Source organism: Sceloporus undulatus, chromosome 6 (assembly GCF_019175285.1).
Source record: "Sceloporus undulatus isolate JIND9_A2432 ecotype Alabama chromosome 6, SceUnd_v1.1, whole genome shotgun sequence".
Taxonomy (NCBI): Eukaryota; Metazoa; Chordata; class Lepidosauria; order Squamata; family Phrynosomatidae; genus Sceloporus; species Sceloporus undulatus.
The window spans coordinates 104,072,217-104,099,662 of NC_056527.1; the positions used below are offsets into that span (position 1 = coordinate 104,072,217).

The 27,446-nt window shown below is 42.5% G+C and overlaps 2 protein-coding genes across 4 annotated transcripts; both read right to left on the minus strand.

Annotated features, from left to right (window-relative positions):
• Positions 1–527: 527 nt before the first annotated feature.
• Positions 528–9,170, minus strand: LOC121934264 (apoptosis regulator BAX-like). Of its 3 annotated transcripts, none has more exons than XM_042474600.1 (6): positions 8,976–9,170; positions 6,484–6,535; positions 4,935–5,096; positions 4,587–4,719; positions 3,469–3,555; positions 528–1,183 (listed from the first exon to the last, which is right to left on the minus strand). In XM_042474600.1, exons 1-6 carry the CDS (start codon positions 9,073–9,075, stop codon positions 1,148–1,150), a joined length of 570 nt encoding a protein of 189 aa, XP_042330534.1. In that variant the 5' UTR covers positions 9,076–9,170; the 3' UTR covers positions 528–1,147. The 3 variants fall into 3 exon arrangements, with proteins under 3 accessions (XP_042330534.1, XP_042330532.1, XP_042330535.1); XM_042474598.1 differs by lacking the exon at positions 8,976–9,170 and adding an exon at positions 8,404–8,649; XM_042474601.1 differs by lacking the exons at positions 528–1,183; positions 4,587–4,719; positions 8,976–9,170 and adding an exon at positions 8,404–8,766 and having other exon boundaries at positions 3,475–3,555.
• A 6,301-nt stretch (positions 9,171–15,471) lies between these two features.
• Positions 15,472–26,629, minus strand: LOC121934534 (apoptosis regulator BAX-like). Its single transcript, XM_042475114.1, has 6 exons — positions 26,466–26,629; positions 23,175–23,223; positions 22,450–22,617; positions 17,612–17,747; positions 17,267–17,371; positions 15,472–16,359 (listed from the first exon to the last, which is right to left on the minus strand). Exons 1-6 carry the CDS (start codon positions 26,533–26,535, stop codon positions 16,258–16,260), a joined length of 630 nt encoding a protein of 209 aa, XP_042331048.1. The 5' UTR covers positions 26,536–26,629; the 3' UTR covers positions 15,472–16,257.
• Positions 26,630–27,446: the final 817 nt, after the last annotated feature.

Here is a 27,446-nt window from a genome sequence, read left to right on the forward strand (position 1 = left end):
AAATCATCCCTGAATAATAAAGTCTGCAAAATTCAAAGCCACAAATGTGGAGGGCCAACTATATTTTGCTGAATGGCTAACACTGCTAGTCATGAATATGTTTGGTGTCCTCAGGTGTGTTGCAGGAACCTGTCCCATTGCCACGGTTAAAGTAGTCAGCTGCCATTTGGTGGGTCTCTATATACAAAACAGGAGAGAAACCATTTTGTCTTTTTCATGTAACAAAATGTCTTGGACCAAACTTGTGTTCTTTCAGTAAAACAGAATACACTGTTCAATATAATCTGTTGTTTGGAAACGTGTGAAGTAATATCCATTAAAAGGACTAGGCGTACCCAAAGTATCTGTACTATGTTACTCAGTAACCAAAATTAACCTTTTCTCTTCTTGAATTAGAAGAACAACCTTTTGTGGGTGGATCTGCATCTCTTTTTGATTATTATACAGTGCCAAAGGGCAACTTGGTCAATGAAAAAAAAAAAGTACACAAGAATAAATTTCCAGGAAGATGGAGAAAGAAACCAGCGTTATCAGAAATGGTTTATTAAAAGGTCATATAACTGCTCTTGAAATGGAACACAGGGCTTGCCAGAAATAATTGATTAATTGTGTTACTTAAAAATGAATTTATTAACTTTATATCTCACCTTTCCTGCCAATCAGTTTTGGATGGTAGGAGTGATTTTTTCCCCCACATGAACCTTGCAACAACATTTTGATTGATTGAAAGATACTGACTGGTTTAAGATTTCTTAGCAAGTACTGTAGTACTGGATTAATACACAAACTAAGAAAACTACAAATTAGGGCCCCTGATTATGAGAGGTTTCTAAATAACAAGTTATAATACTACATATTTTGACAGGTGATGCTGTGGGGCCTCTTAAATTTGACATGAGTTAGGTCAGTTAGGGTAAAGTGCAACTCTACAGATGCTGCTGAATTGTAGCTCCCAGCAAGTATAGTTAATAGTAAAGGAACATGGAAGTTGTAATCCAACATCTGATGTATTTCTTTTCACCTCACTTCCCTATTATTTTAGTTAGGGCCGAATCCTGCCAAGAAGGAGCCAAAGTCTTTTTCATTTTTGACTCCAAGTGCATTTGGTGGCAGTGCCAATGGTGTTCCATCTTCTTCCTTCATGTTTCTATTCTGAAGATGGAGAGTAACTTAGCATAGAAATCTGCAAAACAAAGATCAAGAATGGAGACATTTTGGTATCAGTTTATTCATAAAGCCACATACAGTGCAAGGGGGGGGGAGATGCAAATGTTTCCAGATCATTAGTCTGCAAGCTTTGTTAACTGCTCTTTAAAGATATTTAATCAAGGAATGGAGTATAGTGTTTTTGTACAAATTGGGTACAACAGTGATTTATCAATAGCAATTCATGTTGGGAATTTTGGTCAGGATTATGCTAGAGAAAAAAATAAAAATTCTGTTTTGAAAAATCAAACCCAGGTTCTGCTCCCAGCTTAAAAGTCTGTATATATTATTTCTGTGTCTTCTCTGACTCCACAAGTCAAGTGGATCTGGAGTCCAACAGCCTGATCACAGGAAACCCTAGGACTAGTTTCAAGTTCTGGATTTCTTTCACAACTTGGCAAGTTTGCTGCTTGCCTTTGCAGTCTTGTTGTTGTGTACCTTCAAGTAATTTCTGACTTATGCTGACCTTTAGGCAAATCTATCATGGGATTTTCTTGGCACTATTTGTTCAGACAGGGTTTGCTTTTGCCTCCCTCTGCAGCTGAGAGAGTGTGACTTGCCCAAGGTCACCCAGTGGATTTCCATGGCTAAGTGGGGATTTGAACCCAGGTCTCCAGAGTCATATGAGTTTATCACACAGGGGAAATCCTGTGCAGAAACAGTATTTAAATCAGAAAAAAAACCCTGCAAAAGCAGGTTGATTTTCACACAACATCATTGTTAGGGTGGTGTTAACCTGAATGGAAAGTTGACAAAAGCTGCTCCTTTTTAATTTTGGAAAATCCTGAAAGTGGCTTTTTTCTATTTTCCATTCAGGTTAACTTCAGTTTAACGATGTCTGTGAAAACCAACCTGCTTTTGTGGTCCCCCCCCCCCACAGTTTTTAAATCCAGTTTTTGCACAGGATTTCCCCTGTGTGATAAACTCCATAGTCCAAGGCTCAAATCACTACCCCATGCTGGCAGTCTTAGGCAATGTTGCTAACAAGCCTTGAAGAGATTCCCTGGAAAGTTTTACCAAAATCCCAAATCTCTGGAGTTCCCTAATATTTATTATTATTATTTAGTCAAAATCCCCAAAAAGAAATTAATTAAATTCCCCAGAAATTGGCAACACTGGTCTTAGATAACTTAAAAGTAGGAACGTAAAAGAAGATAGAAAATGTAATCCTTCTGCATTTAATTACTTTGCACATTCCTCTTTCAAAGAACAGGAGTTGTCAAAAGAACAGTAATGTTTGGAAATGTGTTTTTGTTGTTATGTCAAGTAATTTTCAACTAATGGCAACCCTATCAGGGGATTTTCTTGATAAATCCTCTTAAAAATTGCTGGGTGATTTGAAGTCTCCCTAAAATATCTATAGAGACTGGCCTGTGAGTGACAGATGTGGTGTGCCTGCCCCCTGTTGGATGTGTTGGAAATTAACTAAATAAGAATAGATTTAAAGTTAATCCAACAAACACCCATATGATGGTGGTCTCTAGCAGACATTTGTCATAATGACAGGCAAACTCAAACCAGAAATGCAGTTAAGAAGAAATTTTATAAGTGGGTTCATTCAATGCTAATCATTCTTGTTGTCATTGTGTGCCTTTCTGACTTATGATGATCCTGGTGGCTTGAATGTTGGACTACAACTCTGGAGACTAGGGTTCGGTTCCCTGTTCAGCCATGGAAACCTATTGGTGACCTCTGGCAAGTCACATGCTCTCAGACTCAGGGAAAGGCAATGGCAAACCTTCTCCAAACAAATCTTGCCAAGGGGACCAATCTTGCCACTGTCTGTCCAGATTCTGTGATCCTCTAATTCAGGGCTGTGGAAAATATGGCCTTCTACATGATGTTTGACCACAGTTCCCATCAGCCCTGTGCAACGGCTAGTGGTTAGAGACCAAATTCTAGTCTAAATAAATCCAGAGGGCCAGTTTCCCTGTCTCAGATCTAAAGGGAGATGATAGGAATCGAAGCTCAGGCCTTGTCTATGCAGGAATCAGAGCTTGGAAAATCACTTTTAAGGAGGATGTGTATAATGAATGCTGAAGCCATTCAAAGCTGTACAGTGCTAGGTCTGGTGGAACTTGAGCATGTAATTATATCAACTGCTTTTAAAAGTATTTTTTCAGTCTCTGCAAAAACATGTCTTCTACCCCTGAGCTATGGCCCTTTCTTTTGAGAACCAGGGTCTTTCTTCCCAGATGCAAGACAATCTCTTCCCCACTTAGGAAACCATGGGGTGTGGTCCCCCCCATTTATAACACTTACCCAGCCCCCCTTCTTCTGGATCCAGTCAGCCAGATATCCCTTTAAGAAGTTCATGGCCCAGTCCACCACAGTATCCAACAAACTGGACTAAGATCAGAAAAAGAAAGGAAGGAAGAAAGAAAGAAGTATTACAGTTTTTTTAAAGGAGAGGAAAGAAAAATGTTAACAATGTTATAACCAGCAAACAGCATAAAAGCAGTGAGCAGGACTGCAGATCCCATGAATTGGTCAGCTCTTGTGGCAAGCAGCAGCACATTTGCTCTTCAGCATCCCAACTCAATAGGACTGCTGCTATTAGTTCTTCCTGAATCCCAGACTGTTGCTAGTGCCCTCCTTCCCTTGTGTCCCAAAAAGAGTACCCCCCCCAAAAGAAGGCAGCAGAAAACCCACGCTACAAGGAGAAGGTAACTGATTAATGGAATGAGAGTCCTAACCACGTATTCCAAAATTCCTGATTGCTTTTAAGCACTTTTCTCATCTATTCTTTATTCACCTGCAATCACAGAGACCACAAGAGTCATCCAGCCATGCAGGAACACAGAATCAAAGCATCCCTGACAGATGGCCATCCAGCCTCTGTTTAAAAACCTCTAAGGAAGGAGACTCCACTACACTCTGAGGAAGTGTGTTCCAGTGTCGAACAGCCCTTACTGTCAGGAAGTTCTTCCTAATGTTGAGGTGGAATCTCTTTTCCTGTAGTTTGCATCCATTGCTCTGGGTCCTAGTTTGTGGAACAGCAGAAAACAAGCTTGCTCCATCCTCAATATGATATCATTTCAAATATTTAAACAGGGCTCTTAACCTTCTCTTCTCCAGACTCTAAACATACCCAGCTCCTTAAGTCTCTCCTCATAAGATATGGTTTCCAGATCTTTCACCATTTTAGTCACCCTCCTCTGGACACGCTCCAGCTTCTCAACATCCTTTCTGAATTGTGGTGCCCAGGACTGGACACAGTATTCCAGGTGAGGCCTGACCAAAGCAAAATTGAATGGCACTATTACTTCCCTCAGTTCAGACACTATATTTCTATTGATGCATCCTTCAATGACATTGGCCTTTCTGGCTGTCACTACCTTAATGCTTTCTGGGGCTTTCTTTTGCTTCTCTGTTTTTACCTGGGCGATAACTTTGTAGGAAAAGTAGAAAAAGACAACAATCCGACCCCAGTTGATCCCATTAGCAAACATCGACTCAGACACATCAGCCAAGGCTTTCAGAGGGTCTTCACCACTGATGCTTTCTACCATGCTGCAAGGAAAGAGAGGTACCAAGAATGAGAGTGAGATAGCCAAGGTTAAGGGGAAATTGTTAAGGAGAATGCAAGGTCAGAAAATTTTATCTTGTCCAGCATTCTTTGCAATCAACAGACATCTGATGGTCCCCCAGAAATTGGCCAGTGGCTCATGAGAGAAGCATAATCTTCCTTGCTCCTATTTTAGCAATTTGCTTCAAGATCCTCATACCTGGGGATCTCTGCATTACTACGGAGATCCTGCAATATGCGTAGCATGCAATCTTGCAGTGAAGTGACTTGGACATCATCTGGGACATCCTCTTCCACTGGCAAGTCTTCCCTGTGTGTTAACTCTGAGGCTTTGTATTCCTGCCAAAGGGTCTTAATGAATCTGGAAGAGAAAAGGAGAAGGATGTTACTGGGTAGGCCTCAGGTAGCTGAGATGTGGGTTGGGTACTGGCAGACAGCACAGCCCTGGATGGGAGAAACAAATTAATATTGTGTGTGGGAAGATGTGTGAGACTCTTATGGCCGTTTGGTACAATGAGAGTGTATGCCTTGCAGGGAGATTGCAGTAAAATGATTCCTGAAAACCTTGGGATGGATATGTTAGAAAACTGGGGAGACTATTTAGTGTCAAGGGCTCCATATTTTTTTATATTTATTTAGTTTATATCCCACCTTTCTCCAACATGGGACCCAAAGTGGCTTACAAAACTGAAACAAAACGGCTAAATCAGTATGTGATACAAGAGTTTAAAAGCATTAAGCAACTAATCTAATTAAAGTATTAATATAAACATGATTACAAATAACATGAAATAGTTTGTTGTAGTTTTTAACCTGTACTGGGTTGATTAATTTGTAAGCCACCATGAGTCCCAATATTGGGGGAAAGGTGGGTTATATAAATGAATAAAATAATATTATTAATAATAATACATACATACATACATTCTACATATAAAAACAGCACACCCACACCACACCTTTTAATCTCAACCAGTTAAAGGCCGAAGACCTGCTTGAATAGTAAGAACTTTGTTTGCTGGTGAAAAGACAGCAGAGAGGTGGCCAATCCAGCCTCCATTGGGAGGGAGTTCCATATCTTAGGAGCAGCTACCAAAAGGGCTCTCTTCTATATCCTCACCAAGCAATCCTGTGAGCGTAGCATAGTAAGCCCTCCCCCAAAGTCTGTAAGACTGTGCAGGCTCATGTGGGGGAGAAATGGATTTCATATTGTCTGAACTAAGTTTAACAGAGTTTTATAGATCCTAACACAATTTCCTGGGGGGTTAATGTGCTGAGGGCCATATGGTGGGTGGAAAGACTGGCACCCTGGGGGGATGGGACATAAGTATGTGATTTTACCTGCTGCACTCACGCCATCCTTTTTCTCTCTCATTCTCTTTCTTCACCTTGCTGGATGAAGCAGAAGGACCAATGATAGAAAATTGAGTGGAAGAGACCCCAAAGGTCACCGTCCAATCCCCGGCCATGCAGGAATACATAATCAAAGCACCTCAGACAGATGGCCATCCAGCAGAAGCCTGAAGTTATATTTATTGCAGAGGAGTTTGAAATTAGGCTGAATTCCAAGGCCACAACTGGTCTTAGGGCTTTATAGGTTGCTCTTCTCCTCACACACACCCCATAGGCACTGGGGGTCTCTTATTAAGGCAGTGGAACATGTACTTGAGCTTGTGCTCATGGCTCAACCCTCAGTTATGTATGCTCTAGAACTGGGAATACCACTTGCAAATGCAAATCTTGCTTACCCAATAAGGAGCCGTTTCCGATTCGAAGGATTGAAGATGCTGTCGGACATTGCTTGGCAATAAAGAAAAGACAATAAAATTAATTTTTTTCACCTGAAAATGCAGTTGCAAAGGACCAGACCCTACTTCCACTTTTGGCAATCATGGCTGCATCCACACTGGAGAAATAACCCAGTTTGGCACCGCTTTAAGTCTTTCTGGCCAAGGCTTGAAATTCTGGGAGTTGGGAGTTTGTTGTAGGCCAGAACGGAGCAGAGCTCCACTCCGGGCCCCACAACAAACTCCAACCCAGAATTCCATAGCTTGAGCCAGAAAGACTAAAGCGGTGCCAAACTAGGTTATTCCCAGTGTGGATGCAGCCTACCTCCTGGCTATGACAGGGAAAGAATCTCACACTTATGATCTTTCTCAAGTCCCATTGTCTTGGCGTGGCAAGATTACACTGTGAGCATTTGGCAACCTATGGCTTTAAATGGCATGGCTGTGGTTTAATTCCCTTTTAATCGTCCTTTCTGTATGTTTTCAATTATATTTTTGTAATTTTTAATTGTAGGTTTTTAGACTGTAGGTGCTTGTGGGTCCCAATTTTGGGAGAAAAGCAGGATACAAATGGTCAGAAGCTGGGAATGACTTGAACACACACATCACATCATCACATCACATCATCATCACATCACATCATTTAACCTGGTGGCAGTGGTTAAATGCTTAGCAGCCATTCACTTGAAACCACGAGGTTGTGAGTTAAAGACCAGCAAGGGCCCAAGCTGACTCAGGCTTGCATCCTTCTGAGGTCGCGAAAATGAGTACCCGACTGTTGGGGGCAATTAGCTTACGTCTAATAGCTTACTTGCGTTCAACGCATGATCTTGGAATAGCGGTATATAAATAAAACAAATTAGTATATTTTATATTACACATCATCATTGACTATTAGCTGCATCTTCCAGAATCTGAACTCTAACATGGTGAGATATTAGAGCACTCTGGCAAATGATGGATTAGTTGATCATAGAACCATGCGGGTGAACCACAAACTTTACTTCCCAGAATGCCATGGCATTGAGCCAGGACAGTTAAACCAGTGTCAAACAAGATCATTTCTACACTTCTGGATGCAGCCTTACCTTTCTCTGGTGCCACAACGAGCTACATTTCCAGACTTCCCTAGCACTAACCAGGGCAGTTAAAGTGATGTCAATGGATTATCTCTGCAGTGTGGACGGCCAGGTGTCCTTGTCGCTCGTCCTGAGCTCAGCTTTCTAGAACCCAGGGCAGAAGTGGGACAAGTGCCTTTGGGGGGGGGGGCTGTAACTCCTAGGATCCCCAGACAGAAACGGAGTCCAAAAAAGGAACTTTTCAAAACGCTGAGTCTGCAAGTGCTGATTGTTTCGGTTTCGAACTGAATCGGGCTTAGCTATAAAAGGGAAGCGAAACCTCAGAAGTCCACCGTTGAATTTCAGTTTCGCTCCAAAGCAATTTGTTGGCTTCTTCCATCCACACTGCGGGAAGAATTCGGTTTGACATCACTTTAACTGCCATAGCTCAGTGCTATGGAATTCTGGGAATTTGTGGCACCAGAGCTTTGCTCTGTAATAAATTTTTTAATAGCCGCCGAGAGGATAAATTAATTATTTTTAAATCGACTGATAAATTAAAATCAACTTCCAGGACCATTTTAGAAAGTGGTCCAGAACACACTGCAGCAACAATCCAGTTTGAGACCGCTTGAACTGCCCTGGCTCAATGCTAGGGGATTCTGGGAACTGTAGTTTTGTGAGTCCTTTAGCCTTCCCTGTCAGAAGAGCGCTACAATTCCCAGGATTCCCCTAGCATTGAGCCAGAGTAGTTCAAGCGGTCTCAAACCGGAATATCTCCGCAGTGTGGATGCAGGGAGGGTACTTGTCCCATGCCTCCTACCTGATCCTCCATCAGATGGGGCAGTTTGCCAGGGTTCTTGCCCCCCTGAAGCCATCCAAAATGCCACCTCGCCTGAGAAAGCCAAAAACAGTGCCCCAGGGAAAGCAGTGGGTTCCGGTGGGCAAGGCTTTCGATGTCGACCTTCCTTCCCTCTGGGGCTATGAACCTCTCCCAGCCCCACCTTTTTAAGGGTGTCTGGAAAAAGGCCCCTGAAACTAAAACAGAAAGGCATCCACTTTGGGCAAAGAAAGTCCCAGTTGGCGAGAGTGGGCTTGGCATGGGAATCCAAAGGCATGCCAGGCTGCTCTTTAAAGCTGCAGACTTCCATTATTCGCCTGGTTGTGGTTGTGATGGTGTGCCTTCAAGTTCTTTGCCAATGCCAACCTATCACTTTCAGTGCCAGGGCTACTGGCTACAGCCTCCTGAGATCTGGAGATGGCGAAGAACTAGAGCACTCTGGCAAAATAATAATAATAATAATAATGTGCCTTCAAGTTGCTTCCAAATTAGGGCAGTCTTAAGGCGACCCTATCATGGGGTTTTCCAGCCAAGTTTCTTCAGAGGGGGTTTACCTTTGCCATCCTCTGAGGCTGAGAAAGTGTGACTTGCCCAAGGACACCCAGTGAGTTTCATGGCCAGATATTCCCCAGTTGTCTCCACCCAAGTCTCCATTGAGAGATCCCCTTTTCCAATACTTAGCCATTTCCAATCTTGCAAAATAGTGAGCAGTGAGCATATAAAGTGGAAGGCAAGAAGAGGAAGACGACACATTGCTGATGGGTTGGGTCAATAAATTAAGCCACAACCGTGAGTCAGCAAGACCTTGATGGACCTTGCTCATCCTATTCGATCATTATAGCACTACGACTTTAACTGTTATGCCAGTATCTAGTGGAATCCTGGGCCTAGTAGTTTGGTGAGGCACTAGAGCTCTCCAGCTGAGAATATTAAATACCCCTCTCTAAACTACAAATCCCAGGGTTCCATTGGACAGAACAGTGGGAGTTATAGTGCTATACAATGGGTCTCTATCCACTGGGTTGGGTTCCAGGACCCGCAGTGGATACCAAAATCCATAGATGCTCAAGTACAAATACAATAGCATATTCAAATGGTGCCTCTTATATAAAAAGGCCTCTGACCAGGGCCATTGATGACCAAGGTAGTTGGAAGTCTTTCATTTATAATAGTCACGAATCAGGGCTGTGTGAATGGTTGATTTTAAAGGCTCTTTTTAAGTTGAATCAAAGGTCTCCATTTGTGTGCCTTGAAGCCATTTCCAACATATGGCAATCCTGTGGGGATTTCTTGGCCAGTTTCTTCAGAGTGAGGCTGCCATTCAATGTAGTACCCAATTATATCCTATGATCAGAAAAAGAAACATTGGTTCTTACCTGTGAGATGTTCATTTGCAGCGATGTAGGTGGGAATATCCTATATTATAATATGGGTTGACTCTAGTCTTTTTCCTGCCTATTTCGGAGCAAGAGATAGAATCAAGCCATGTTATAGGATGTTTCCACCTCCGTCGCTGGAAAAACATGCAGGCATTTCAGTGGCAAGGGTGTCTGGAGAGTTATAAGTATAACCAGTGGTTGTGCACATACCCTAAAATGGTAAAGGAGGCAGCCCTCCCAAGTATACAAGCTGCTTATTGAGACACAGTAAAATGGAATGCCTTGCATGATTTCAGGAGGCAGAAATGAAAAAGCATTTTTGTTTTAATCTCAATTTCTGCTATACTCTTGAATAGTAAATCAGACCGGAGGCAGCTAGCTCCAGTTCCATGTACTGCTAGTTTTCTATCTACATGTATTTTCCCCTTAATGCTGCCTCCATGTATGCAAGCGATATGGAGGTAAAAGCCTCCAGTGCTTTTTGTCTTGTCTAAAACTTTGAGGCAGTCTTTAAAACAAATGTTTTCTGAAACTAATAAGGGCTTGCAGTCTATCTTGGCAAATACAGGAATAGGGGAAACAAGAGGCAAGAGGTTCTTAGCTTTGGGCAGGCTCCTAACTACTCCTTACTTACTTTGGGCCCTTTCACACTATACAATTATAGCACTATGATACCATTTTAACTGCCACTGCTGTATTGTATGGAATCCTGGGTTTGAAGTTCAAGGAGTCATGAAAGGCATCTCTGGCTGAGAAATCAAAATATTCCTTCCTAAAAATGCAAATTCCAGGGTAACATAGGAGGCAACCATGGCAATTAAAAGTGGAATTATAGTGTTCAAATTGTGTACTGTGAAGGAGCTCTTAACTGCCATTGCAACTGAAAACCCAAAGGACATGTACCTGCTGAAATGTATTTACCTAGATCATTTCAATCTGGTTGTCTTGTTTAGGTACATTTGAGTTAGTGTCACCAATGGAAAGCTAGGGCATGTTGACTCTCTTGCAGACTAAAAGCCTTTGATCCCAAAACAGTTGGTATGAATAATTTCTTCTACAGCATTCAGAGATATCTGTTATGTTTCCTTCCTTCTGTGGGTGCATATGAGCTAGCTAAATTCTGCATTTCAGAGGTAGACCCCATCTTGTTTCCACTTCACAAACCACTCTGGAACTTGCAATCTGTTTTCTTTTAATGTCCACACACCAACAAAAACAACCAGCAAAAATATTAATGTCATAGCTGAACAAGTAAAACAAATCATAAAAGATGTATCAAACATTTCTTTTAAAAAAATTATAAAACAGGAAGGTAGATTTAATTTCTTTTTAAAAAAGCATAGGAACCATTGCATAAGGAAGGAGGCAACAATTGCATAGAACAGCCAGATATGAACGAACCTCACCATTAGGAAAGCTGTCCTCAAATGCAACCAGATGAAAGTGATGTTGGTTGTGCCTGTTAAAGAGTCAAACACCAAGTATGCTGTCCAGACTGTGGCTGTTTCATCTATGCTAGAACTCTAGAAAAACGCTATCAAAAACTTGTTTGCCACTAAAACAAGAAGGCATATGAAGACAATGGTACTGTTGAACAAGCAACCCATACTAAGATTGTGTTGCTCATATGGGTTCTCTTGAAAGTACAGGAGACCCTTCTCATCCACAGGGGTTTCGTCCTGTGACCTCCCACAGATGCTCAATGGGCAGTGACATGCGCGCATCCACATGCACATGGCACAACTGAATAATATGGAGCATCCACAGATGGTCACATCCACAGATTGAAGCCTGTCAATCACCTGCAGATCACTAGTCTGCCGATATGGCTGGCTCACTGTATCCATCTCTCCAGCCCCCAAAGAAAAGCCTGGGGTCAATCCATAATTAGGTTTAGGGAATGGGGCAAAGTGTAACTAGGCCTGATGTTTTTAAAGCAACCACCCACATGTTGCTAGTCTTGAGTCTTCTCCAGTTTTCACTCTGGCAGAGCTATCTGAGGAGTATCCATAGGCAGCACTGCCAGAATGAAAATTGGAGAGGGCTCCTATGATTTTAATGTTTGTATAAACATGGGGGATTTAATCAGGTGTTGTTTGTTATCTTGTTGTGTGACAAACACGTGCTGAAACTCCATCTTCTATACAACCATTAAAAGTACAGAAGCCCTCTGCAGTTTTAAGCCTATACATGGGCAAACTATTTAGGACTGCAACTCTCAGACCACCCTATCCAACCAGTATGACCAGTAGCCATGCTACCCAGAGGATTCTGGGAGATGTAATCCCCCCCAAGTTATATTTTCATATTCTAATAAGGAGTCCTTTCTTGGAAACAGAATCCTGAGGCCCTTTCACACTACAGTCATAGCACTATGATTCCACTTTAACTGACATGGTTCTATCCAGTTTTGTTAAGTATTTAGACTTCTCTACCTGAGAGCAATAGTGACTTGCCAAACTGCCTTCTGCAGGAGGCAACCATGGCAATTAAAGTTAAATCATAGAATAATTTTGTCATGTGAAAGTGCCCTTGGATAGTAGAGGATGTTTCCTGCACTGTGCATGGAGTGGAAGAATGAGAACCTGTGGCTGAACACCAAGCAGCTCTCTCATCTTTTATACAATGGCATTTACTTGTCTAGGACTAGTTGTATGTTCCATATCTACCTGGCCTTAATGGAATGAGCTGGCCAGTGCAGACACCTAGATATAATCCTTCAGCACCTGCTTGCCTCAGCACCTTTAGCCCTTGCCCACACATACTATAAGTTCAGTGGGTTCAAGATACTAGTAGAGGAAAAAAAACTCACAGTGATAACCAAGGGCCCTTTTACAAAGCACAGTTATAATGCCATGATTGCTGGGGGTTGCAGTTTGGAAAGGCAGTTGAATTCTCTGGCTGAGAATACTAAATACCTCTCCATGAACTACAAATCACACCCAGGATAGGAAAGGAGGGAACTATGGTAATTAAAGTTGAATATAACCATGTTGTAACAGTGTAGAGTGAAGGGGCCCCAAGTGCTTTGTGGGAAAGACAGATGATGTAGTTGGGGGTGTGGATTGTAGAGACAGAAACAGGTGTCCAGACGTATGCCCATGAAAGGGGCAAATCTGGAGACAGACAGTAGTAGTTCAAGAGAATTGAAATTAATCCTACAATGAAACAATGAAAATCACATTGCAACTGTCACAAAACCCATAACATTAGGAAATGGTTTGGAAAGGAGAAATTAATCCAATGCAAATAACTCAAGAAAACCTTCCTTCATGTTCTAACGCTGTAAACCAACCCCATATGAAAAGCCAGACGCCTGGAAAAAAGATGGGGAGATAGATAAAGGAAGATCAAAGCTTGAATTTACAAAGCACTGAAGATCTGGGACATTTTTTTAAAAACACAACCCCACACCCAGGAGAAAACCCTCCCTCCCCACCCCAGGCTCAGTAAATGCTCATCCCCAGATTGTTTTAGTTCACAAACCCAAAGTCATGACCTCATGAAAAACAGTATATATATTTTAAAGACTTCTCTCAATGCCTCCATGAGCCCAGCATTCCCAACACATCAACATATATTTTGTAGTTCTTTTCACCTCTTATCTGTAATAACCGGAGTTTCCCGTGTCCATCCCTTAATGACATCACACTTCCAACCCCTGAGGTAACAAAACTGTCCAATATTTATATTTATTCAAGTACAATTGGTTATGAAACACCCCACTGGATCCTGTGCTCACCCCCCACATCCCTCTCGTTTTCTCACTAACATCTGACCAAATCAATCTGCCTAAATGAGCAGGTGAATTCACAGCTTTAAAGGGGCTTTCCTAATAATAAATATTGCCCCAACTCAGCATAAAGTTAAGAAATTACTTACAGCTGTAAGATGTTCCAAGACTCTGGTGGGAAATGTATGACCCTCCAAATGTTGCTGGATTGCAATTTACATTAGCCCTCACCACTGATTTATGCTGGCTAGGGCTGCTGAGAATTGTGATTCAAAATCTGGGAGGCCACCCATTCTAGCCTTTATTTATGAACAACTGGAGACTTCTTAGCCTTTGGCTCTTCATGTTTTGGACCTCATCTCCAGAATCTTCAGTCAGCACAGCCAGTCATCAGGGAATCTGAAGCTTGAAATCCAAAATGTCTGGAAGACCACTGTCAAAAATCACTCCACTAAAGTTCCTTTTTTGGATTACCACACAGGAACTCCTAGCCAAAGTGGTAACAATTCATATTGATGGGGGAATTTGGAAACTTGTAATCCAGAAAAGTAATTTTGCCAAGCTCTGCTTTTCACTACCTCTTGCCTCTACCCGTGCCCCAATCCTGTTCACTCATAGACCCTTCTCAGCTGAAAGACGTCATCTCCCTGCCTTTAAAATGGGTTGAAAGGACCGCCCTCTGCTGAATCAGAGAGAAGCTATGTTGTCAGATGTGATAGTCCTAGCATTATAAAATGATGCCTTATTACAGTGCTGATCCAAGCAGTGGGAGAGACTAAGCTACCCCATCTTGCCAACTATATCTGTCTCTGTGCCACTATGTTTCCTTAAAATGAGCACAATCCACTCCTACCCACATCTCCCTTGGCACACGAGTGGAGGCTTCAGGGCCATACAATTACCTAACAAAGAAAAGAGCCACAGGAAGTGGGTGTTTGCTGGCTCTGGAGGAAAAAAACCCAGATCCATGATATGTCTCAACAATAACAAAATGTTATACTACATTTAGGGCCCCCTGTCTGTGCCTGGCTTGGAACAACCTGACCTGAAATACCAAGGAAGATAATAACCGGTAATCAGTATTTTGTTTTTAAAAAAGAACACACTTAGATGCATGTCCCGGAAGACAGTGAAAAAACAAAGACTTCGATGGCACTTTGAGGCTACAATATTAATACAAAAGCCCCGTTCCTTTTGAGTAAGGAAGTTCCTAAGCACCAGGAGACAGATACACAAATTCCCCACACTTCAAGGTGCATGTCTGCAGGGTAACTCCGTAATCGGAGTGGGTGCCTGTTGCAGATGACTGAATCTGTGTTTAGCTAGATATGCAGTCTTAATGCTTGATGACTGTCATGAGGGGAAGAAAAGGAAAAAGTGAAGTCACTTTTTTTTTTACCATACTCAAACTGTTTCCCATCATAGTAATTTACAGGTATTTCATACTGGGATTTTCTTTGGGACAGTGGGTTTGATAGAACTGTTTGGTGCTTTTTTTTCTGAGCTGAAAGGCTAAACAATCTCAGAGGACATTAATTCAGTAAAATAAACCATAGAACAGGCCATCAGTAAGAGATGCTTCCACAGCACAGAGAGAAACCTGACATACTCCCTTTCCCCAATTCTTAAGCCATCAAAGCTTCAATGTAACTGGAAAGTTCTTCCTCAGATGAACAGAAAGCAGCAGATGAATCCTTCATACAGGCAAGAAAATTTGCAGAAGTTTGCATTGTCTTGCAATGTCTTCTATTTGGAGAGCAACTGTTTTATAAAGCCATGTTTTTGCTTTCTGAATCTGAGGCAGGTGGTCCATCTAGGTATAAACACTTGTTCTTTTCTCTGGTGCCCCCTGGAGCATTTCTCTAGAAAAACAGATAGATCCGGTAAAATGAAACATCGCTCCAAATTGTTTGCTTTACAACTGCAGTTTCTTTAAAAAAAAAAAAAAACCAAACCAACACAACGAACAGGTGCCTCAGTTGCTATGCAGAATCTGCTGAAATTCACCCACTCCGGTGTGCTAAATCTTGTCCTGATCAGTTGCCAGCTTTAAAATAAAATAAAGATTGAACTGATGAAGCCAAAATCTTCTGGTCAGATGAAAAATCTTCAGTTCTTTCCAAACAAAAATTAGGTTTTCTCCAGTGGAATTCTGGATCTGCATTTCTGAAAATCTGTTCAAATATAACTTCTAAGATTTGCCATCTGAAGAGAGAATGGTAAAGGATAGGACAAAACTTGCTTTACACAGATGCATTTGAATCCATTTGGATTTGAGAAAGGTGGAGAAACATACAGCTGCTGGTTTTGGTGGGAAAAAGCTAGAATCTTTCTTTCAGAAAACATATACAAGGTCAGCAGTACCAAGTGACCTCCTAGCAAACCAGAACAAGCTTGTCACAACCTTTGTCTTGTTCTCCTCATCCTTCCAAAGCTTGGATAACCTCCATGGTCCTCTGACCTCTCATCCCTGAGGCACAGATGGTCAAAAGCAAAGCCCAAAAGTACACACCCCTGGAAAAAGAAGGGGGCATATTTTCACCCCCTAAAAAGGCACCAAGATAAAGAACATCAGTATTTGTTGGCTTGATAAAGCCCACAGCTGAGGGGGGGGGGGGGAAATCATCATCATACATATTCATTCTTGAATAGGAAGATCAGGGGAACCTGCCCCCCCTTGTTCCCGCAAAACAAAAATGAACCCCCATCAAAGGGGGCTGAAGATTAAGACATTTTCCAGAAGGTCAATGAGGCAGTCAAGACGCCAGCGGCAAATACAGCAATGGTTTGCCAAGTGGGGGTGCCGAAGTAGGACAGGAGGCCTTCCTGGAAGGAAAATAAAAGGGGTGGGTAGGAAATATCAGTTAGACAACAAAAGCTACACCATGGTGTTGACAAAGCTGTTTAACATGCTAATCAGTGGTACTTATGCTTTATTAACCTTTAGAATGGATTATAATGGGTAATGCTCTCTACAGGGGTAGTTTAGACAAACCAGCACATCACACTACTGAAACTAAAGTCACAAATTGTATCATTTTCAACAAATGATTCATTGGGTCTACTCTAGTTGGGACTATCAAGAGAATTAAGATCTAGGAATGCATGAAGGAAAAATGAGGAGTATTATTTCTGGATGAAAGGGCTGCGATCTTAGTCCTAAAACAGGTAGGCAAAGTGTGGCAAATAGGCCGCATGTGGCTCCCAGCACTGTTTTTGTGGCCCCAGGGGTCAATTTTTTAAAGGAATACCCCCAAAAGCACTCTGGGGGTACGGAGGACATTTCCACTATGTTTGGAGTCCCCAGGGCAAAATCAAATTTTGCAAATTGTGTTTCTTTGTTGCTTCCTGTCCCCACAACCTCTTAATGATGGGAAGACAGAATCGCTGCACATTGGCTTTTGATGGGCAAGTGATGGAAACTCCTGGGCTCAAAGCAAGCCAAATATACGGACTTTCCTTGTTTTGCACCTGATTACAGTTGGTGGACTTTGAAGTAGAATAAAAATGAACAAATACATCCAACAAGTCTGAAATCTACTTTTTCCTCTGGAGCACTGGTTCTTCCACTTAGGTGTAGTAAAGGATTTCAGCTCCCAGAATCCCTAGCCGGCATGGCCCATGATTATGGGTTCTCTGTGAGTTGTTGTGCACCACCACCTGGGGTTTCAAGTTCGGGAACCATACTGACCGGGAGTGTTCCCAAGGCTAAAGAAATCAGCTTTTAACTCACCCATCCACCCTGGGCTTGGATCCAGACCAGGACATGATTCTGTATGTATTCCATTGTCCAGCTAATGATGGTCCTTATTAGCGCTGGTAATTTAGTGCAAACTGCCTGTCCAGGGGTGATGAAAGGGAAAGAAGGAAGGAAGACGCAGGTATTAAAGGTAGTCAGGGTGGGACAGTGCTTGGAAAAGTAACTTTTCTGGACTACAGCATTGCCAATTGCAGTGCTGTTTTTGATAGCCAACACTGTCAGTGGCCATGAAAACCACTGGACTTTGTGAGTTCCAGCTCCGAGCTCTGAGCAAGAATCAGAAGATGGTGAAGGGAAGGGTGGTGGCAGAATACTTACCTTCAGGACCAACTTGCATGCAAAGTAGAACAAAGCTACAACCCGTCCCCAGTTAAAGGTCCCATCAGAGAACATCTCAGCAGCTACTCTGAAGAAAACCTCCTTTGGGGGATACATCTGGACTTGCTCTATCATTCTGCGTGAAAACAGAATAAAAAAACAACCATGGTTAGCTACATTTTCCCACTCACAGGGAGGATTGTGCCAACACTGTGCATTCTGAGAATGAAATCTCAGAGTCTAGTGCAATGCAATCCATGTAAAACAAAAATGAGGTAATAGGAACAACAGCACTGAGCTTCAGCTTCCATAAATTCACCTAATGGATCTAACAAAATGGAGTCATCAGCTGGTACGAAAGCAGAAAGTAATCAAGCCATCACATCAGATTGAAAGACAGAAGGAAGATAATTTCCACCCACCCACTTCTGCCCTCCTGAGAAGCCAACTCCGTCAGGTTTGTCTTTTCCCCAGTGGGCACCCAGTAGTCATTCTACCAGGCCATGGAACATCGTAACACTGAGAACCTGTGCCTAGGTTTTTTGTTCCTGGGCTTATTGACTTCCTCATACCCCTTTCCTCTTATGTTATGTCTTTTTTAGATTTAGATTGTCGACGACAGGAACTGTCATGTCTTTGTTAAATGGATACATACCCCCACTGAGAAATTTTGCAGCTGCAGAGTGGAGTTTGAAGTAAATAATAAATACGTGTCTTCTCAACCAAGATGACTAGAAAATTTGAGCAAGGAAGTTAAACCACACACTACAAATAAAGGCAACAACAAATGGAACTATGCCCAGACACTAACCTCAATGCCACAGGTGGAGATGGGGGGATAGGCGGGATTCCTTCCAGATGACCATTTCAAATGGAGCACAAAACTGCACCATTCAGAAATGGCCATATGTTCTCCAAAAGAAATTTCCTTGTTCTAAATATCAAACATCAAAAAATACAACCTAGTTTTCCATCAGTCAGGGCTGTCCCTTCCCTTTCCAGAGCCAGGATCTCTACGTGGTACATGTAGGATACTAAGCAGTGTTGTATCAAGTCAGACCACTCATCCACCTAATTCAGTACTGTCTATTCTGGTTTTTCTCAGTTCTACATGCAGGATGTCACGGATTTAACCTGGGACCTTCTTTATTTGAAGCATGTGTTCCATGAAAGGAATATCACTGAATGGGCCACAAGAGGCATTCAGTCCAGCCCCCTTGCCATGCAGGAATACACTGCAGCACTGTTAAAAGGTGCCCATCCAAACTCTGTTTAAAGACCCCCAATGATGGAGAGTATGCCCCATTCTAGCAGTCTATTCCACTGCCACAGTAGTTAAAGTTCCCTTCAGATAATATCGTATCACCTAGCACCTAAATACCCTAAGGAAACCAGATCCTATCTGATCTTGGAAATTAAGGAGGAGTCAGCCCTGGTTAGGACTTGGATGGGAAACCACCAGTGAACACCCTGGTGACATTTAAGAGGAAGAAAGTGGCAAAAACACCTGAGTACAGTGGTACCCCGGGATACGAATGCGCCGCCTTACGAAATTTCCGGGTTACGAAAAAAATCCATTGAAAAAAACTGTTCCGGGTTACGAAAAAATTTTTGGTGCTTTTCGGTGCTTTTTCGCACGAAATCGCGGCTTTCGCTATTAGCGCCTATGGCTTTTTCGGCTTACGAAGATTTTCGGGTTACGAACGCGGCGGCGGAACGAATTAAATTCGTAACCCGGGGTACCACTGTATTCCTTGACTAAGAAAACCCTATGAAATTCATGGGGTCGCCAAGAGTCAACAGATGAATAGAAGGCACATGTACACACACACACACACACACACACACCAAGTTCTCTGTCTTCTATTTTCTAATGCACAAGATAATTTTATTTTACTGTGCTTCAACTTTCTCAACTCTTTCAAGTACAATGACACTATATAAGAATTTCTCACTACCCTGCTTTTAAATCAGTGCCCAATCCATGTGCAAAAGACAAATGGCTGGTACAGTACTTGGATCTTTACATTGTAAACTTGGAACTATGAGCAGATTTAGCTTTACTGCAACAAAAGCCAGACTCTTTCTCTCCTCCACTCCCACTACTGGATGGCCTGATGCTCCCAGGAACAGATTGTATAGGAAGCATGGTGTGCTTGTATCCTCAATGCATGCAGAAATACATACCATACCCCAAGGGTTCTTGTTCTAGCTACTTGCATTTTCCTATTCAAGCAAACTTTTCAGTGCCAGTGGGTGACTGTAAAAGGAGCTTTTAATCTAACCAAGTGCTGTCTTCTCCCCCCCCATCGCTGAAGGATTGTATTTGCTATTATTGTTTTTATTGTTAGCTGCCTGGAACCATTTTGGAGGGGGCTGCAGTTCTAACAAACAAACGCAATTAGTTGTGTCTTTTATACTTTGCTTTTTTCAAATCACACTCAAAGTTGCAACCTCTCATCCAAGAACTGTCACAATCCAGCCATACTTATTTATTTTAATGATAATTTTAAGAGCTACCCTATTAAAAAACTAGTACTCTGAAGCAATGTAAAATCATTTTAAAACATGATGACCAGGAATGCTCGGCCAAAAGCAGCTCAACATCTTTGATTTCTTTTTGTCACTAGGCAAAGCTTTATTTATTTTTCTGGTCTGCTCAGGCATTCCAGGATCTTGTATAGCTGGTTATCATTGTTATTGTACTGCCTGATTGGCCTTTAGTTGAAGGCAGCTACCATTTCTATGTGTTTGTACTGCTCTTACTATGGTACACCACCCTGATTTTATACTGAGTGACAATTAAGAAGCTTACTGAAGACAACACATAATGATCCACTCACAAACCGTCTTTTATTTATTTGATTTCTATTGTCTTTTCTTCCAAAAACATGCAACATGGGGCAGCTAACAATGAAATCAAACAAAACAAATGCAATTTTAGAGTTGAACAGACTTAATTAAAAACTATGAATGAAAGAAAAGCCATTCAGTTTTCCTTCTCCAACTGGCAGTCTCCCCACACTCTCCCAAGAAGTTCCTGCAATATTCCAGTGACGACTTCAAGAAGGTGCTGATGAATTTAATCTGCCAGCAGCATTTGTTCTGCTGTTGGAAGGACACTATGGGATACATCCCAAAGAAAGAAAGCAGTTCCTTACTCCCTGTATTCTAGGGCTGCTGCTACACTGCAGAAATACAGCAGTTTTATTTATTTGTTTGTTTGTATCCCACTCTTTTCCCAGGAGTGGGACTCAGAGCAGCTTCACAGCATTAAAAAACAGTACAATAATAATAATTTTGTAAAAGTACACTGAAAAGCATTTTTAAACTGGTCCAACATCCCAGCCTGCCTTATAGTAATTCCCTAAACGCCTGTGTGAACATGTAGGTCTTCACTTGCCGGCAGAAGGCCATTAAGGAGGAAGCTGTTCTGATCTCCCTAGGCAGGGAGTTCCAGAGTCTAGGGCCAGCCACCAAGAAGGCCCTCTCTCGTGTCCCTACCAACCGTGTAGTTTCATAGGAAGCACCAGAATTTACAGGAAAGGCAAAAAATCTCACAAAACTACAAATCCCAGAATTCCATATTATGAGTCATGGCAGTTAAAAAGTGGTAGCTGGTTTATTTTTGCAATGTGGCAGCAGCCCAGGATGGCCTTCCACATGTGCCTGGACTATATCTCTCATCACCCTTCACCAGTGGTTAGGGCTGATGCAAGTTGCAATCCAACACTATCGAGAAGGACACATGCTCCCTATTCCTTCTATACACAGACTGATACTGATAGATGTTTTTCCTACTGCTATCTGTAAAAAAATATCTCACACCAAAGTCAGGACTGCCCATCCCACTGTATTTCCAATTTCTATGTATAATTGTAAAAGCTGGACAATGAGGAAAGCTGACAGGAAGAAGATAAACTCATTTGAAATGTGGTGCTGGAGGAGAGTTCTGTGGATACCATGGACTGCCCAAAAAGACAAATACATGGGTCCAAAGAGCAAATCTATCCTGAACTCTCCCTAAAAACCAAGGTGACTGAACTGAGACGCCATGACTCACTAGAAAAGACAATAATGTTCACTAAGGCAAAAGGCAGTAAGAAAAAGGGAAGACCACAGTATAAGGGGATAGATTCAATGAAGGAAGCCATTGTTCTGTGTCAGTGAGACCTGAGCAGGGTTGTTGATGATAGGGTGACAAGGAAATCTCTCATTTGTAGGACTGCCATAAAGCAAAGTTGACTCAATGGCAATTAATAAGATCATCATCATCTGTAAAGAGGCATCAAAGGACTGGTAAGCTACAGGAAGGCAACAAGATTACTCACTGGTTCCACATCTACACCAACAGGAATGAAATGCTTATGCTCATCAGTAGAAAGATCAAGACCTGGTGGGCTGCATGTTTGTTATGCATAAGAAACAATCTGGGGACTTAAAAGATCCCCCCACTCTTGAAGCTATTATTCAAGAAAGGTACTGTATTTCTATACATTATGCACTTCATTGAGATGTGGGAAACACAACATTGTTGGATTGTGCCTTCAAGTCAACTCTGACTTGTGGCAACCCTATCATAGGGCTTTCTTGGCAAGATTTATTCAGAAAGAGTTAACCATTGCCTTCCTCTAAGGCTTAGACAGTGTGTCTTGTCCAGGGCCACAGCTTTCGTCCAGGGCCACAGCTTTCATAGTTGAGCAGGGATTCAAGCCCTGATCTCCCAGACTCTTAGTCCAATGCTCAAACTACTACATCAAGCTGACTTTTGGGAAACACTCCTCCTAAATAAATGGGAATGTGGTTTCTCAGCAAGGATTGGTAACAAGAAAACGCACCTCTGTAGCTCCATGTTTCCATCCAGCTCATCTCCGATCCGGCGCAGGCATTCACTCAACCGCTTGGTGTTAGGGTCACAAACCTGAGACTCTGAGTCCTTGAGCTCTGCCATCGTTGCCTGGATACGTTCAGAGTCCCCACAGCTTTGCATTCGGTCCCAAATAAATCTGCCACAAGGCCAGAAAAAAAGGGAGAAGTGAGACAGTGTTTAGCAAGCAAGCCGACTCTAGCCACACGACTCAATCAATTCCCTGAAAAGATTCCCTTAGTTCATCCAACACATAACCTTTATGCCCTGTTCTGCATAAGTCCAGACATGCTTGCCCTTTCAGACCAAGGGTCCATTCACACTACAGAATTATAGTGCTGTTATACAATTTTGACTGTCATGGTTCTGTTCTTTGGAGTCCTGTGACTGGCTGTTTAGGGACGGGCATTTAGTATTTCTAGCCAAAGAGCTCTAGTATGTCACCAAACTACGTGATTCCATAGAATGGAACCATGGCTGTTAAAGTGGAATAATAGCACTATAATTATGCAGTGTGAATGGGCCCCAGGACTGTGGAACAAATGACCTTCCAGTTGTTATTGAAATCAAGTTCTCATCAGCCTTACACAGCTTGGTCAAAGGTGAGGCATCTTGGGAACAGTAGTTCACCAAAACCTGCGGGGCTGAAGATGCTCTAGACTCTTCTAGCACATCTATTCCTGTTTGGATACTCACCCCTTCAGAAGCACAGTTCCTGTCTGAAGGATCTGGTCTGAACTTGTGTCTGCAAAGAGAAAGGACTATAAGAAAACAAGCAACCCAAAAAAGAAAACAGAGAAGCCCTGTTGAGATATGAAGGTTTACTGAGGTGAAAAAAAGAATAGAAAAAATCCAGGAAAAAAACATTTTCCTCACTTTTTCCAAAGTCCCTTTCTCCCAGAAAACTGAAAAAATTAAAAAGTAATGGATAATGAAATATCTTCTTTTAAAATGGTGAATAAAATGTTTAAGACAAGATGTTTATATATTTACTTCCCCATTTCCCCCGCTAGAAACTACAAAAGAGGAAGAGTTTATGTAAGATTATATACAGTATCACATCATTGTAATTTCTGGTTTTGCTTTCCATTTCCCGTTCTTACGGACTGAGCACTTTATGTCTTTTTGATGCTATGGAAAATGAAAGGAGACAAAATGATGTCCTCTCTATTACTAATGTTGACAGTTTCACCTATTTTTATTGCAGTTGATTTGCCTATTCCTAATAAGTGCAAAAGCAAAGAGATTCCATATAGCTCCATACAGCTTTCAAGACAACAATTTGGAAAATTAAATACACTTTGTAATAATTATTTAAATGAATTATATTTTAATATACCAAAAATGATTATTGTATGCCTATCATATCATACATAATACATTTTACATTATTAAAGTAACATAGTGACTTTTCGTCTACAAAATATAACTTTTTGTTAATTTTTTTACTGAAAATTCTCATATTTTTTTCAAAAAAGAAAAGAAAAAGTTTTATTCTATGGCTTCAACATTTCCAGAAATTTTACATCTTTAGCCTTGTTGGATCAGACCAGTGGTTCATATAATCCATCAGCTTCTTATCACAGCAGCTGACCTGATACTAGAAGTCCATAAGCATGCTATGAGAGCGAGAGCCCCACCTCATTGTCATACCAAAGTAAATGGCATTCAATGCCACTGGGCATCCATTTCCCATTGCAATTAATAGCCATTTAGACTCAACAAATTGGCCCTACTCCCTTTTCCTTAGCTTTGAAGCCATCTGGCATCACTCCATCTTGTAGCAGTGAATTGTACATATTTACTACACACTATATAAAGGGTGAGGAACTCTACAACTGCTGTTGAATTCTATTTCCCATCAGCGCCAGCCAGCCTTGGCAAATGACGAAGGATGATGGGTGCACTTCTCCACAAAAAGCTGGGGGCCCAGATATTTCCCAGCCATGGGCTATTTGATGAAGCACCTTCTTTTGTCTGAACTGTCTTTCTCCCATATACAGTGGACCTTCCACATTCACTGGGGTTAGGGGTACAGGACCTCCGTGAAAGGGGAAAAATCACAAATATATATATATATATATACACACACACACACACACACACATATAAAAACCCTTTTTTAACCTGAGAGAATACCTCTCTAGGAATCTCTAGGTCCTCCAAGGCAACTGCATGGTCAACATCTTCCAGAAGCTGACTATGAAATTGCACTTGAGGATGTATAAATGCCTAGAGAAGTATTCTCTTTAGGAATCTCTAGTTTCTCCAACACAGCTTTTGGTGGAAGCTGACCACAGAGTCATGATGGAGGACCTAGATATTCCTAGAGAGAACATGTTAATCAAATCCATGAATAATCAAATCCACAAAGCCGCAAATGTAGAGGACGACTTTATATCTTTTCCTGCTAAGGTATGTGTATGAGCTTTGAAGGCATTTGTTGACTTATAGAGACCCCATGAATTTCATAGGGTTTTCTTAGGCAGGGAATACTCAAGAGGTGGTTTTGGCAGTTCCTTCCTCTGAAATATTGCCTACAGCACCTGATATTTTTTTTGGGGGGGGGGGGGGGTGTCTCTCATCTAAGTTTTTACCAGGTCTGACAATGCTTAGCTTCCAAGACCAGACAGGATCCTTGGGCCTTTCGGGTATTTAGGCAATTTCCAGCCAATGCGAACTGAACATTCACAAGCCTTTCCCAGATAAGCAAGCAAAGAGCAGTGAGGGAAAAGGTATGTCATTCTAGATGTTATTGGTTTACAGCTCTGATCATCCCTCACTATGGACTATGGTCCAAAACACATTGCAGACATAATCCAGTTTGAGATGGCTTCAAACTGGATTACTTCTGTAGTGTGTTTTGGACCTTAGTTGCTTACTGTTGATGGAACTGGAGTCCAATGACATATAGATGACCATATATCTCCCAGTCCAAGCTTAGGTCTAACATCATGGGAAAGGGAGAAAAAACATCAATCTTTGTCTACCTCACACTTTCTAAACGGGACGCATGAGCTCATGCGTGAGATCATCTTCCTCCAGCAAGAAACAAGGCACCTGGAGTCCATCTGTCTTTCACTCGCTGGGACTTGTTCCCCTACTTTCCTTGGGGACACGGCGGCTGGAGACAACTTCAGGAGGCAGAACAGAGACTCACCAGTTTACCTTGCTCCGTCAATCTGCGCTGGATGTAAATATGACACAGAAAGGAGCAAACCTCCGAACTGGAAGATGTGGAAAAGGTCAATAAATAAGCAGAGCCAGTGGGGCATAGAGGGTTGAGAGCTGAAATACGACTCAGCCATGGAAGCCCAATGGGTGACTTTAGGTGAGTCACACTCTCTCAGCCTCAGAGGCAATGGCAAAACCCCTTTGAATGGACATATTGCACTCTTCACACTCATGACCTTAGGGAAGTCACACTCTCTCAGCCTTTAACTCTTTGGCTCACTGCTATGGAATTCTGGGAGTTGGAGTTTGTTGTGGGCCCAGAGCCCCACAACAAACTCCAACTCCCAGAATTCCATAGCAGTGAGCCAGACAAAGAGTTAAAGCGCTGCCAAACCGGGTTATTTAAAGGATGCCAATAGACAACATGAGAAACAAAGACACTTTCAAGCCCAGGCATGCCCTTTACTATTATTATGGGGGAAGCCACAGACAGACACACATTTCAGGGGGTCTCTAGGCTAACCTCCCTCCAAAGCAGGCTCACCCACACTGCGGAAGTAATCCGGATTCACACCGCTTTAACCGCCAGGGCTCAGTGGTGTGGAATTCTGGGACTGGCAGCTTTGTGAGACAGTCTTTCTTTCCCTGTTCTCTCTTTCGGAGAACTCTGGTGCCTCCACAAAGCTGGAATCCACTCCGTGGCAGTTAAAGCGGTACGGACCCGGATTATTCCTGCAGTGCGGACGGTGCTGTTTTGTTCCCTTCCCGCCTAATTCCTCAACCGCCTCGCTTCTTCCCTTCCCGGGTTCTCACCCGCTTTGCAAGGCGGAGGCTCCGGTTCCCGAGACTTCCCTGGGCCCCTGGCAGCTCCGGCCGCCGCCATCTCGCCGCTGCACCGAGAGCCAAGGCGACCCTCTTTGCCCCGCTTTGCTTTGCTTTGCTTTGCTTCCCGCGGCGCCGCCCAGCTCAGCCCCGCCCAAAGCCGGCGAGCCGAGTTCCAGCGGAGTCACGTGAGCGAGGAGGGAGCCAATCAACAGCCGAGTTGGAGAAGGAGTCTGCGAGTTGCAATTCCTAGAGCGGCACACAGGCGTCCATTCAGCCGTCTCTTCCTGTTTCCGGTTTGAATGGGAAAACCAGGCAACTCTATGGTTTCAATAGGCAAAGAGATCTTCTAGTACAGTAGTAGGTTTACCCAAAGCTGTGCCCTTTAAGGGTTTTGGACTTCAGCTCCCAGAATCCCAGGCTATTGGCCAACATGGCTGAGGCTTCTGGGAGCTGAAGTCCAAAAGCCCTTAAAGGGCACAGTTTGGGGACCATTGTTCTAGTACTTTTGAGGACTGACTGACAGTTTGAGTCCCAAGCCTCAAGTCTTGAGTCTCAAGTCCTTGCAAGATACTTTCGAGTCAGGGGAATTTGTAGTTTATTGTGACAGAGAAGGCTGAATGTCCCACAAAACTACAGTTCCCAGAATTCCCTAGCACTGAGCCTTAGCATTGCATTATTCACACTCCACAGAGCTAGATGCAGTACTGCATTGACACAACCTTAAGATAATTAGTGGTAGTGATGGAGTTAGAAACCAAAATGGGAATCATGGAAAAATAGACCAGTAACACCAGGGCTAGTAACCATCACCCAAGAACCAGAGACAGAGTGGTAATAGCCAGCTATTTTGTACCACAGAATGAGTGAGAATGGAGAATGATAGGAACATAGGGTCAGGACACACTGCATAAATAATCTGATTTGACGCCGCTTTAACTGCCGTGGCTCAATGCTGTGCAATTCTGGGAA

What these genes read in the sequence shown, in the direction of transcription:
- LOC121934264 (XM_042474598.1), bottom strand. Translation starts at nt 8,635, where the DNA reads ATGCCTTTCTGTTTTAGTTTCAGGGGCCTTTTTCCAGACACCCTTAAA. An exon ending in CCCATCTGATGGAGGATCAG is followed by an intron (nt 6,536 to 8,403) that starts GTAGGAGGCATG and finishes TTTATTGCCAAG; the next exon opens with CAATGTCCGACAGCATCTTC. An exon ending in CCTACAAAGTTATCGCCCAG is followed by an intron (nt 3,556 to 4,586) that starts GTAAAAACAGAG and finishes TTCTGATCTTAG; the next exon opens with TCCAGTTTGTTGGATACTGT.
- LOC121934534 (XM_042475114.1), bottom strand. Translation starts at nt 26,535, where the DNA reads ATGGCGGCGGCCGGAGCTGCCAGGGGCCCAGGGAAGTCTCGGGAACCG. An exon ending in GGAACTGTGCTTCTGAAGGG is followed by an intron (nt 22,618 to 23,174) that starts GTGAGTATCCAA and finishes GCCTTGTGGCAG; the next exon opens with ATTTATTTGGGACCGAATGC. An exon ending in GGAAACATGGAGCTACAGAG is followed by an intron (nt 17,748 to 22,449) that starts GTGCGTTTTCTT and finishes GTTTTCACGCAG; the next exon opens with AATGATAGAGCAAGTCCAGA.